The 13626-nt window shown below is 42.4% G+C and overlaps 3 protein-coding genes across 3 annotated transcripts; all 3 read left to right on the top strand.

Moving 5' to 3' along the window:
* Positions 1-2304: 2304 nt before the first annotated feature.
* LOC140766938 (probable receptor-like protein kinase At5g24010) lies at positions 2305-5141 on the top strand. Its single transcript, XM_073106643.1, has one exon. The coding sequence runs from the start codon at positions 2424-2426 to the stop codon at positions 4974-4976; it is 2553 nt and encodes an 850-aa protein (XP_072962744.1). The 5' UTR covers positions 2305-2423; the 3' UTR covers positions 4977-5141.
* A 3319-nt stretch (positions 5142-8460) lies between these two features.
* On the top strand, positions 8461-11242 carry LOC140766901 (probable receptor-like protein kinase At5g24010). Its single transcript, XM_073106576.1, has one exon. It carries the CDS (start codon positions 8565-8567, stop codon positions 11109-11111), a length of 2547 nt encoding a protein of 848 aa, XP_072962677.1. The 5' UTR covers positions 8461-8564; the 3' UTR covers positions 11112-11242.
* A 627-nt stretch (positions 11243-11869) lies between these two features.
* On the top strand, positions 11870-13626 carry LOC140766565 (probable receptor-like protein kinase At5g24010). Its single transcript, XM_073105971.1, has one exon. The coding sequence runs from the start codon at positions 11971-11973 to the stop codon at positions 13384-13386; it is 1416 nt and encodes a 471-aa protein (XP_072962072.1). The 5' UTR covers positions 11870-11970; the 3' UTR covers positions 13387-13626.

The raw sequence follows: 13626 nt of genomic DNA on the forward strand, positions 1-13626 counted from the left end.
AACAATCTTCTTCTATAGTTCAAACTTTCGTTATCCTTTACTAGCAAATCTTTATACGTTTTTTATCGTCACCACACAATCTCGATGTGGACTAGTCTTAAGAGTTTTATCTTTTTGTGCCTCAGTTACTTTTCATGAAAAACCGCTGATTTACTCATGTGTGCATCAAATTCATCCATCATTGTCCTAACACAAGACTCTTGCTCCACCAAGTATAACTAAGCTCGAGCACCGATTCTACCTGTTCTAACTAAATTGCTCCCTACCATGACATCTCTGGAAATGTCGTCATATGCATTAAAACCACTAAATTGTTTGTACCACACTACTTCAAAAAGTACTCTACAATCGTTGAAAACTTGCTATAAAATCACTTATTGAAATTTCCTGTATCCATAGAATTAATATCACTTATTATGCATAACCTAACAATAACCGTCAAAAAAGTTCTCACATTATATGTGTGATTTGATATCGCTAAAAACTATAAGAGAAGAAATTAATCACACTAAATTCAAATATAAAGATATATGAGAAAAACTCTTTTATTAAGAAAAAAATAATGTATCAAATATGGAAGATATATAGTAAAATGACTCTAACGCATCACCGATAAAATAACCCAAGAAATACACTCATTTGTACATAATCAACTACTATAAACTAATAATTATTTATGTATCGGGTGCTTCTACGCTCATCTTGCACGACTCATGTATTCCTCACACTCTGTATCTCCATGCGACTCTCAATGTACTACTACATATTCATCCTAGACTCTTAGTATGCCTACCACGTGTCTTTGTTTGGCATTTAAAACTCTATAATTTTATACAGACATTTAAAATCTATGCCATTCACTTAGTATAATTAAGATACACTACTAATTCTATTATAAAATATCTCATATTAATCTCATAATTTAACTAAAAATACTTTCTATCATCTCATACTCTATCAAGGATATATAAGACATAGATTAACTAATATTATTAGTCATACTAGAAGTCCACCTTAGAAGACATAATCCAATAGATAGAATTATATTTCCTTTTAATATAATTTCTTCGTTTTGTTTTCATTGAGCAATGACAGCTATATTCGTAAAGCGCTATAGAGACTAGACAGAGTCCACAAATAAAGGAGGGGCTTATTTATGTATACTTTAATTCACCGACGACGGCGAGGTGATTTTCCCGAATCAATCTGAAACACTCACAAGCTAAACAAGAAAGGGATCAGCCCAAGACTCAAGACCGGAGAGTCAAGCGATGGATAGTCTACGCTTACTCTTTCTTTACAATTTCTGGACATCATCTCACCAGGGGTAGCAATTGGTCCACATCACCTTCATCAAGATATTTCCGCGTTGGCTACTTGCAGCACCTGTCCAAGAGTTGGAGATTCTCCGAAGACCATAGTATACGCTTTGTTTATGGCCGTTTTGGTGTATCTAACTAAACTTTGTACTTAGGATGTGATTCCTAAGTCTGCTTGAGTTTAATTGTATCCTTCTTTGCGTAATCTGTAGCTAGTGACGCATTTCTTTTTAAGAGAAATTATAATTTGTTCTTTGTCACTTCAGTTGAAAAACGAATGGTTACATAGCTTGGCAGATCGGAGCGGTAACTACGTTTGTCACATTAATTGACTGGAAGATAAAGCTATCTTTGAAGAATGGTTGCGTCTTCTGTATGATATTTCCAGTGCTTGTATGATTGACGTGTAATTAGCTGATTTTTTATTATTATTTTATTTAAATAGAATCAAGATTTGCTCCGGAAACAAGGCGTACGAGTTGCGCCGCTAAATTTGACGATATAACAAAATTATATAAAATAATGGTAGTTGGTTACATTTTTGTAAATTAACTCCTATAATTTTCATTATTTTTATAATTAATTCTTATATTTAATTTTTATCTCAATCTGCCCATCGCCAGAATTTTTAACCAAATTACTTTATTTTAAATTTTATTTATCAAAATAGATACAAAATAGTTTATTTTATTATAGCAATACTAAAATGCTTAACTGTTAAATGTTGTAGTAAAACACCTAATGTTAACTATTTTTCTAAGTAAAACTTTTCTAGACTAAGGAATATGAAGTATTATATAAATAGTTTCAATAAAAACACTAATAAAATTAGCATTTTATTAAAAAAATAATGATCGTAATAATTAAAATAGACTTATTTTGATATTTAAATTTTAGTATTATCTACTTTAGTAAATAAATTAAAAAAAATAGATATATTTCTGTCAACAACTACCTTTTAAATCTGCGCTACATCTTTCCATTATACTGCATCCATGAAGCAAGCCCCACTACCGGCGTCCACACCACTTTATACCTCCATTCCATTTTCCACCGTCACTTGTCCCCCCCTCTCCCTCCGTTCCTGAAACTGATTTCTCGTCCATGACAATGGAGCCACTTGTTCGCGTAGCACTTCTCCTCCTCTATCTCTTCCCCTTCTCCACTTCTTTCTCTCCCAACACGACCATCTTTCTCTCTTGCGGTTCCACTTCTTCCTCGTACTTCGCACACGATACTCGTATATTCCACCCCGACTCCCCTTACCTCGACGGCTCCAATTCCCGCTCCCTCTCCAACCCCATACCCTCTTCCTCACCCTCTCTCTACTCCACCGCACGCCTCTCCACTTCGTCCTTAAACTACCGATTCCCCGTCTCCTCCCCCGCCTCCTACGTCCTCCGCTTCCACTTCCTCCCCTTCTCCTCTTCCCTCTCCTCCGCTCGCTTCAACGTCTCCGCCTCGAACCGCTTCGTCCTCCTCTCCGACTTCTCTGCCACCAACACCACTTCCCCCGTCGTCAAAGAATTCTTCCTCTGGGCCGACTCCTCTTCGCTCGAAGTCAAATTCTCCCCCTCCTCTCCCAGCTCCTCCGCCTTCGTCAACGCCATCGAGCTCTTCACTGCCCCCACCGAGCTCCTCAGCGACCCGAATCCCCAGTTGGTAAATTTATCCGAGTCCTTCGGCCAATTAGCCCACCAAGCCCTCGAGACCGTTCACCGGGTCAACGTCGGCGGCGAAGAGATCACCCCGGCAAACGACAGCCTATGGCGAACTTGGCTTCTCGATAGCGGCTTCCTCTACTCAAAAGACCAGTCTTTCGCGAATTTCACGAGCCAACCTATCATATACAACTCCATGACGACGCGAGAGATAGCCCCCGATTTCGTCTACGATACCGCCCGGACCATGAACATCGACGCGCTCGCTTTGAAGTCCAATCCATTAATCAACTTCAACGTAACGTGGACTTTTCCGGTCACTCCGGGCTACAAGTACCTAATTCGTATGCATTTTTGCGACTTCATATCCCCGACGTTCACCTCGGTCGTCAACCAAGAGTTCAAGTTCAACGTCTACATCCAGGACTTCATGGCATACCAAGATCTCAGCCCGCAAACTTTCACGTCCCAGCTTGCAGAGGCCTTCTACGTGGACTTCATCATCGACGCCCAGACTTATAATCGCATCAATGTTAGCATTAGCCGATCGCTCCAGAGCAATACTGTCAAGAATGCAATACTAAATGGATTAGAGATCATGAAGGTAAACAACTCCTTTGGAAGCCTTAATGGAACCTTTAATACCGTTTCAGGACAAGGAGATAGCGGCAAGAAGCACGTCTATGTTGCTGCTGTGATCGGCTCTGTTCTCGGTTGCCTCGTCGTTGTGGGCATAATTCTTGGCGTCCTCATAGTCTTCTGCAGGAGTAGGGCAGCAAAGACTGCGCCTAAAGCAAATGAGACTCCCATGTCATGGTCTCCTTACAGGGACCGAGGCGTCAACTCTGTAAACCCCTCCAGCACCACCAACGGCTCCGCACCGACCGCCTCGCCGCGGCTAAATTTGGGGCTCCTCATATCCTTCGACCGGATCAGTTCCGCAACGGGCGGCTTCGACGAGTACAACGTCATCGGCGTCGGCGGGTTCGGGAAAGTCTACAAGGGCGTCCTCACCGACGGCACCAAGATCGCGGTCAAACGCGGCATGCCGGGATCGAAGCAGGGCTTCCCGGAGTTCCAGACCGAGATCGAGGTCTTGTCGGGAATTCGCCACCGGCATCTCGTCTCGCTGATCGGGTACTGCGACGAGAAGTCGGAGATGATACTCGTATACGAGTACATGGAGAAAGGGCCGTTAAGAGAGCACTTGTATGGCTCCGAATTGCCATCTTTATCATGGAAGCAGAGGCTTGAGATATGCATAGGTGCAGCAAGAGGACTCCACTATTTGCACACTGGCTATTCTCACAATATAATCCATCGCGACGTGAAATCTACCAACATTTTGTTAGACGAAGGCTTCGTTGCAAAGGTCTCGGATTTCGGACTCTCGAGAGAAGGACCTTCCTACGAACAGACCCATGTGAGCACTGCGGTTAAGGGTAGCTTTGGCTATCTAGATCCCGAATACTTCAAGACCCAACAGCTTACAGATAAATCCGATGTCTACTCCTTCGGTGTCGTGCTCTTAGAGGTCCTCTGTGCTAGGCCTGCCATTGACAACACTCTTCCAAGAGAGCAAATCAACCTGGCAGAGTGGGCTTTGGATTGGCAAGCAAGAGGGCAGCTTGGGAAAGTGATCGATCCGAAGCTCGTGGGGAAGATCAACGAGAATTCGCTGAGGAAGTTCTGCGAAACCGCAGAGAAGTGCCTCGCAGATTATGGCGTTGACAGGCCTGCCATTGGAGACGTGTTGTGGAACTTGGAGTACGCATTGCAGCTCCAGGAGACTGACCTGAGAAGGGAGCCTTACGAGGACAGTGGGAATGTGGACTCGAATGTTTTGGGCTTTTCGGTTGGAGTAATGAGGAGGATTCCTCCTACAAGTGTGGGTTTACCTGAAGGAGGAGGAAGAGGAGTTGAGATGAGCGTGGTGAGTGATTTGGATATGAGCAGTAATGTCTTCTCCCAGTTGATAACGGATGAAGGAAGATGAGCTCATGATTTTGAATTGTGTTTACTATTATTGTTGCAACTTGCAATAAGATGTGCGTCTGTGTAGAAATAGTAGTTGATTACTATGCTGTGGTTAATGCAAGGAAATTATATGCAAGTCTTGTTCCCAACTATACTTATGCTATAAGATTTGATCTCTTTTGTGTACGACTGCATTAATTCCCCGAAGATTCTTTTTGTTTGCTGCTCGACTTCTCAGGGAATGGAACATCCATTCTGCAATGCAAGTTTTTTATGTCCGGCGACCCACAAATTATTGTTATTGGCAAAATTACTAGAATAGATTAATTTAAAAGATAATTATATTTAAATTTATTTAATTATTGTATAATTTCACAATAACCTCATGGAACATTCGCAATTACATAATTTTTTTAATATTTTTTTTGTAGTTGTTTATTTAAAGATATCATATGACTATCATGATTGGTTTAGGCACTCAAAAAAGTTATTTTTCATTTAAAAAAGAGTTGATAAGTTGCTGAATCAATATTTTTTATGTATATCTGATTAGTGGAGAAGATATTAAATAATTAAGAGAGTCAAAATATAATAAAAATTAAAAATAAAGAAGTAGATGTGAAAATGCATGATAATTTTAGGGGCTAGCCGTAATTATCTACACGATAAATTAAGAAAGGCCACGGGAAGCTCTGAGATGAGCAAGAACCAAAACCAAGGCTAGTCATGTGGGTCCCACCCAACACTTGCAGTCTCGCACCCACCTCATCCGCTTTCACTTCTACCCTTTCTCCACCTCGGCTTAAAACCTCTCGGTCTTTCCACGTTGCCGCTTACGTAATCTCCCTACTCTCCAATTTCGGTACCTCAGTGCCGGTCTTGAAGGAGTTCCTCATCCTGATTGATGCCAAGAATCTCGTGGTATTGTTTTTCCTCGCAGAAAAGTCCTCCTTTGCCTTTGTCAACGCCATCGAAGTTGTATCGACTCTGGGAGATCTTATCGTCGACGAGCTTGGTAAAACTTGACCAAATGAGATTTTTAATGGCCTTTCGATGCAGTCTTTTAAAAATATTTATCGGATCAACATTGGAGGCGCAAAGGTGACGCCTTTCAATGATACTCTATGGAGGACTTTGGTTCTTGACACCGAAGGCTTAGGTTTTGTCAAGTTGGATTCTTCTGCTTCCAAGATTGTGTCCTTCAGTGGAAGGATCAGTCACCACAAGTATGGAGCCGGTTAGAAGGTGATGCCAGATAATGTTTACAGCACCGTAAGAGTGTCTGATTTCGATCACAACATTACTTGGGTTTTCCTGTAAGTTTGGTTTATAGTTACCTTGTCCAAATTCATTTCTGTGACTTTTTTAGTGTAACTTTGAATCGGCTGTATTCAACATCTATGTTAATAAGGATCTGACATTCAAAAATTTCAATCTGTCTGATGCAACTGGTCAACTATTGGCTTCACCTTTATATATAAACTTTGTTAGATTTTAGTGTTGGTATATATGTACAAATTAATCTAAGCATTTTTATACATATATATATAAGCATTTATACAAGTTTTGAAGTATTTGGATGGAAGATTATTAAGATATAAATGAGACAAATTACTGAGTTCACATCGCGTTTGTATTACATTTAAACTCACTCTGATCATGTTCGAACACGGGCTCAAGCGTTCACACATATAGAGATTGTGCATTGGCCATTCAAATGCACCTTTCATACGTTCATAGCGCATTTACACATAGAAAGATTGTACATTGGATGTTCAAACGTACCATACATGCGTTCACACATACAAATGGGTGTATTTGCACATTTGATCACACCTTGAAAGATAAGTCAGCTCGTTTGAACACATGCAAGCCATGTTTGAACTCACGCGGGCTTCATTTGAATGCCCCTTCGTAACATGATATTTTTGGACTTTCATGAGTTTTATTTTAATTTAAATTTGATATTTTAATTTAAATTTAATTTTATCTTGTTAATCTATATAAGAGTTGGGATGCCTTAACCCTAGAGAAGAGTTGGTGATTACTTTTGAAAAGAATTTGTTGGAGCTTTCGTCTTAAAGGTAATCTAGAGAAGAATCAATCTCAATGACTACTAAGATTGGAGATCAATCACGGAAAGCGGTGAATCACACATTCTAGATAGCAAGACTGAGTGAAACAAAGTCGTGATGATCGATGAGTTGTTTTGTAAGTCAGTGTTATAACTGTTACAAGTTTTGTGATTGATTTTGATTCGTAATTTTTTAAAAAAATTTCTAAGTAAAAATTTTGTGTTCTTCTTTGCTTTACTTTTTCATATTTTTTCTGCATATTTACTTAAGTAAATAATTAAAATTATTATTTAAAGTTTAGATACAAACACATTCTAAATTTTTTTCAAAATTTGTTGCGGATGGGGATATCTTGGAGTTTCGGAAGTGGCCCTTCTAAGCTGAGAAGTCCTTCACGTGTCCCTGGCTTGCTGAATGGCCTCGAGATTAGGAAAATGAACAATACATTTGGCAACCTTGACGGACAAGTCCCTCTTGTTTTGACTATGGATATCAATTCTTTTAGAATCGATCCCCGTAGTTTAATTTTAACATATTTCATGTTGCTTGCAATTTTATGTCGTCACTCCTTGTGGTTACATATTTCAAGAGTAACGCCTATAATTTTCAATATTTTCATTATTCATTCTTATATTTTTTATTTTATCTCAATGTTTGCTCTCTATAACTTAATTTAAAAAGGATAATAAAACCACATTTCTAACGAGGATCTTTCCTATAAAGTTGAAATCATATGATCTGATTCGTTGAGGTTTGTATTTCTTGTATAATTTCTCATCTTTCATGCATTAAATTGTAAGAAATTCATGCGATCATGGTTGCAAAGAATCAGTCTAAGAATTGTTTTTATAAAATTATTGCAAAGAATCTACTATTTAAATCGGTCATGCGTCGACTCTAACTTTAAATAATTATTCTGGAGAAAACTATTTGACGGTCGATTGTGGCTTGGCTCAGTGACTTAGCTCTGCTGATGACTTAACTGTGCGATTCGTTTGGAGTAGTAGCTCAGCATCACCATGGCTTGGAGCAAATATCCCAGCAGCATTAATTCGACTTAGTATATTAGCTAAAGCTTTATAAAATTCTAGCTTTCGGGTTCTTAAAAGATAATAAAAAATTACTAGTGTTTTTCCCGTGACTTTGGTAGCTTAGTTTGGCTATAAGCGAATAGGTTCGGCAGTACCTCAATAGTATGGTTTGAAAGTTTGATTTAATATTATTGCTAATTATATAGTAGCTCAATAAGATGATTATTCTGTGACTTTTTTTCGAAATCTAGTTAATTTATATTTAGGAAGGATGTCAGTCTATATCTGAAATAAGGACTCTTAAATAATAATAAAAAAAATCCAGTACTACAATTATTATCACATAGAGAGTTCCACACTGACCAACCCGACTCTCTGGTACATCTTCCATTATACACATCAATTAAGTAGGTTCTGTCACTCACGGCCCACCGTTCCATTTCCATTATCCCTTCTCCATCTCCCCACTCCCTTCCCCAAACTGATTTCTCATCCGTGACCATGGAGACTCTTCTTCGCGTGACACTTCTCCTCGTCTATCTCTTCCCCTTCTCCACTTCTTTCGCCCCCAATAAAACCTACTTCCTCTCGTGCGGCTCCACTTCCTCCTCCTCCTTCCTCAACGACTCCCCTCCTCGCACTTTCGTCCCGGACTCCCCTTACCTCTCTGATTCCAATTCCCGTTCCCTCTCCAACCCCATACCCTCTTCCTCACCCTCTCTCTACTCCACTGCTCGTCTCTCCACTTTCCCCTTCACCTACCAATTCAACGTTTTCTCCGCCGCCTCCTACGTCCTCCGCTTCCACTTCCTCCCCTTCTCCTCTTCCCTCTCCTCCGCTCGCTTCAACGTTTCCGCCTCGAACCGCTTCGTCCTCCTCTCCGACTTCTCTGCCACCAACACCACTTCCCCCGTCGTCAAAGAATTCTTCCTCTGGGCCGACTCCTCTTCGCTCGAAGTCAAATTCTCCCCTTCCTCTCCCAGCTCCTCCGCCTTCGTCAACGCCATCGAGCTCTTCACTGCCCCCACCGAGCTCCTCAGCGACCCGAATCCCCAGATGGTAAATTTATCCGAGTCCTTCGGCCAATTAGCCCACCAAGCCTTCGAGACCGTTCACCGGGTCAACGTCGGCGGCGAAGAGATCACCCCGGCAAACGACAGCCTATGGCGAACTTGGCTTCTCGATAGCGGCTTCCTCTACTCAAAACACCAGTCTTCGGAGAATTTTACGAGCCAACCTATCAAATACAACTCCATGACGACGCGAGAGATAGCCCCCGATTTCGTCTACCGTACCGCCCGGACCATGAACATCGACGCGCTCGCTTTGAAGTCCAACCCATTGATCAACTTCAACGTAACGTGGACTTTTCCGGTCACTCCGGGCTACAAGTACCTAATTCGTATGCATTTTTGCGACTTCATATCTTCGACGTTCACCTCGGTCGTCAACCAAGAGCTCAAGTTCAACGTCTACATCCAGGACTTCATGGCATACCAAGATCTCGACTCGCAAATTTTCACGTCCCAGCTCGGAGAGCCCTTCTACGTGGACTTCATCATCGACGCTGAGACTTACAATCACATCAATGTTAGCATTAGCCGTTCGGTCCAGAGCATTGTTGTCAAGAATGCAATACTAAATGGATTAGAGATCATGAAGGTAAACAACTCCGTTGGAAGCCTCAATGGAACCATTAATACCGTTTCAGGACAAGGAGATGACCGCAAGAAGCATGTCTCCTTTGCTGTTGTGATCGGCTCTGTTCTTGGTGGCCTCCTCGTCGTCGGCATAATTCTTGGTGTCCTCATAGTCTTCTGCAGGAGAAGGGCAGCAAAGACTGCGCCTAAAGCAAATGAGACTCCCATGTCATGGTCTCCTTACAGGGACCGAGGCTTCAACTCTGCAAACCCCTCCAGAACCACCAACGGGTCTGCACCGACCGCCTCGCCGCGGCTAAATTTGGGGCTCCTCATATCCTTCGACCGGATCAGTTCCGCAACGGGCGGCTTCGACGAGTACAACGTCATCGGCGTCGGCGGGTTCGGGAAAGTCTACAAGGGCGTCCTCACCGACGGCACCAAGATCGCGGTCAAACGCGGCATGCCGGGATCGAAGCAGGGCTTCCCGGAGTTCCAGACCGAGATCGAGGTCTTGTCGGGAATTCGCCACCGGCATCTCGTCTCGCTGATCGGGTACTGCGACGAGAAGTCGGAGATGATACTCGTATACGAGTACATGGAGAAAGGGCCGTTAAGAGAGCACTTGTATGGCTCCGAATTGCCATCTTTATCATGGAAGCAGAGGCTTGAGATATGCATAGATGCAGCGAGAGGACTCCACTATTTGCACACTGGCTATTCTCACAATATAATCCATCGCGACGTGAAATCTACCAACATTTTGCTAGACGAAGGCTTCGTTGCAAAGGTCTCGGATTTCGGACTCTCGAGAGAAGGACCTTCCTACGAACAGACCCATGTGAGCACTGCGGTTAAGGGCAGCTTTGGCTATCTAGATCCCGAATACTTCAAGACCCAACAGCTTACAGATAAATCCGATGTCTACTCCTTCGGTGTCGTGCTCTTAGAGGTCCTCTGTGCTAGGCCTGCCATTGACAACACTCTTCCAAGAGAGCAAATCAACCTGGCAGAGTGGGCTTTGGATTGGCAAGCAAGAGGGCAGCTTGGGAAAGTGATCGATCCGAAGCTCGTGGGGAAGATCAACGAGAATTCGCTGAGGAAGTTCGGCGAAACCGCGGAGAAGTGCCTCGCAGATTATGGCGTTGACAGGCCTGCCATTGGAGACGTGTTGTGGAACTTGGAGTACGCATTGCAGCTCCAGGAGACTGAGGTGAGAAGGGAGCCTTACGAGGACAGTGGGAATGTGGACTCGAATGTTTTGGGCTTTTCGGTTGGAGTAATGAGGAGGAATCCTCCTACCAGTGTGGGTTTCCCTGAAGGAGGAGGAGTTGAGATGAGTGTGGTGAGTGATTTGGATATGACAAGTAATGTCTTCTCCCAGTTGATAGCGGATGAAGGAAGATGAGCTCATGATTGTGGACTGTGCTTATATTATTGTTGCAAGAAGAAGATGTGCATCTGTGTAGAAATAGCAGTTGATTACTATATTGTGGTTAATGCAAGAAAATAATATGTTAAGTCTTGTTTTCAACTAAACGAATGCTATAATTTGATCTCTTTTGTGCACGACTGCATTAGAACTCCCCGAAGATGTAGTTAAGTTTATTATTTGCTGCTCGACTTCTCAGGGATTGGAACAAATTTTTCGTTATGATTATAGTAACATGCGTGCAAAATTTACTAGAATAAATTAATTTAAAAGATAATTATATCTGAATTTATTTAACTACTGTATATTTTCTTAAGGACCTCATCGAATACTCCCAACCACGTAATTTTTTTTAATATATATTTTCTTAGTTGCTTTAATTTTATTATTAAAAAATATCGTACGACTATCAAATGATTATTTTAGGCATCTAAAAACTTATTTTTCGGAAAATGAGATGATAAAATGCATAATCGATAACTTTTCTCCATATAATTAGAGGAGAAGTTATTAATAATTAAACGAGTATATCATTAAAATAATAATAATAAAGAAGTAGATGTGAAATGCACAATAGTTTTAGGGGCTAGCCGTAATTATCTAAATTGAAGAAAGGCCACAGGAAGCTCCGAGACGAGCACGAATCGAAACCAAGAGCGCGTTTGGGCCAGTCGTGTGGGTCCCACCCAACACTCTGACCTCTCTCCTCCGCGTTGATCCCTTCCTCTCTCTCTCTTCCCTTAGGACGCGTTCCAGGCTTCCAGCTGTAGCCCTCTTCATCTCTTCTCCAAATCCTCCCCAAATCCTCCACTTCTCATCTCTCCGTCTCCAATCCATGGCGAATCCACGTAACCCTAACCATAGCCTCTTCTCCCTCCTCCTCCTCTTTCCATTCTTTGTGCTCTCCTCCTCTCTCTACTCTCCCCAAGATAACCACCTCGTTGCCTGCGGCTCCACCTCCGTCCCCGCTCTCGCCGACCACCGCCGCTTCTTCCCCGATTCTTCCTGCCACCTCCACTCCTCTGGCGCCACCTTTGCAGTCTCCGACCCGTCTCGTGATTCACCTCCTCTCCATCGGACGGCCAGGGTCTTCTCCAAACCCTCATCCTACGAGTTCCGTGTCAAGGAGAAGGGCACCCACCTCATCCGCCTTCACTTCTACCCGTTCTCCACCTCGGACTTTAACCTCTCGTCCGCTTCTTTCCACGTTGCCGCTTATGGAATCTCCCTGCTCTCCAATTTCGCTACCTCGGTGCCGGTCTTGAAGGAGTTCCTCATCCCGGTTGATGCCGAGAAGCTCGTGGTCTCTTTTTTTCCCGCAGAAAAGTCCTCCTTTGCCTTCGTCAACGCCATCGAAGTCGTATCGGCTCCGGGAGATCTCATCGGCCACACGGCGAGTTTGGTAAAACCTGACCAAGTTGAGATTTTTAATGGCCTTTCGAGGCAGTCTTTTGAAACTATATATCGGATCAACATCGGAGGCCCAAAGGTGACTCCTTTCAATGATTCTCTGTGGAGGACTTGGGTTCCTGACACCGAAGGCTTAGGTTTTGTCAAGTTGGATTCTTCTGCATCCAAAACTGTGTCCTTCAGTGGAAGGATCAGTTACCGTAAGTATGGAGCCAGTCGCGAGGTGGCGCCGGATAATGTTTACAGTACTGCAAGAGTTTCTGATTCCGATCACAACATGACTTGGGTTTTCCCTGTAAGTTTGGGTTATAGGTACCTTGTCCGAATGCATTTCTGCGACTTTGCCAGTGTAACTCTGAATCAACTCTATTTCAATATCTATGTCAATGGGTATTTGGCCTACAAAAATTTCGATCTCTCCGATGCTACTGGTCAACTATTGGCGTCACCCTTCTATATAGACTTTGTTGCGGATGTGGGTAGCTCGGGGCTACTTACTATAGGAATTGGCCCTTCTAAGCTGAGCAATCCTTCATGGGTTCCTGGCTTGCTGAATGGTCTCGAGATTATGAAAATGAACAATACATTTGGCAACCTTGATGAACAAGTCCCGCTTGTTCTGACTATGGAGGATCCTGCTTTTAGAGGCATTGGAGAATTTGTCCGTTCGATTCTATGTGGGTTTGCTTTTACAAGCTTGCTGGTGGTTGTGTTTATATTGGCACTGAGATTGCGAGCTGAGTTGCGAAACACTCTGGGTTGGTCACCTTTGCCTACAGATGTTCCGGGCAGTAAATTGGCAAAGGGATATACGGTGGCATCAGGTATGCTGGACTTTTGAAGGTTGGAAGAAAAGATTTTTGTGTAATATTTTGAATAACTTGGACGTAGAGTATTTGTATGCATATAACACCATATGACTTAAGTGGTGTAATTTGTATTTATCTTAGGTATTTATTTCCCAGGTCTTTGTATGCTTTCTCGAAAGTTTGTCAATGTTTATCTCAGTTACTTGAGCTGAACAGTTTGTATGCTTACATCTAAAGCATTATACTAAAGTAACATTACTTATGTTTCTTTA

The sequence above is a fragment of the Typha angustifolia genome, chromosome 9 (genome assembly GCF_048772165.1).
Source record: "Typha angustifolia cultivar Huaian chromosome 9, ASM4877216v1, whole genome shotgun sequence".
NCBI lineage: Eukaryota > Viridiplantae > Streptophyta > Magnoliopsida > Poales > Typhaceae > Typha > Typha angustifolia.

Coding starts and splice junctions, on each gene's coding strand:
- LOC140766938 (XM_073106643.1), top strand. CDS start 2,424: ATGACAATGGAGCCACTTGTTCGCGTAGCACTTCTCCTCCTCTATCTC.
- LOC140766901 (XM_073106576.1), top strand. CDS start 8,565: ATGGAGACTCTTCTTCGCGTGACACTTCTCCTCGTCTATCTCTTCCCC.
- LOC140766565 (XM_073105971.1), top strand. CDS start 11,971: ATGGCGAATCCACGTAACCCTAACCATAGCCTCTTCTCCCTCCTCCTC.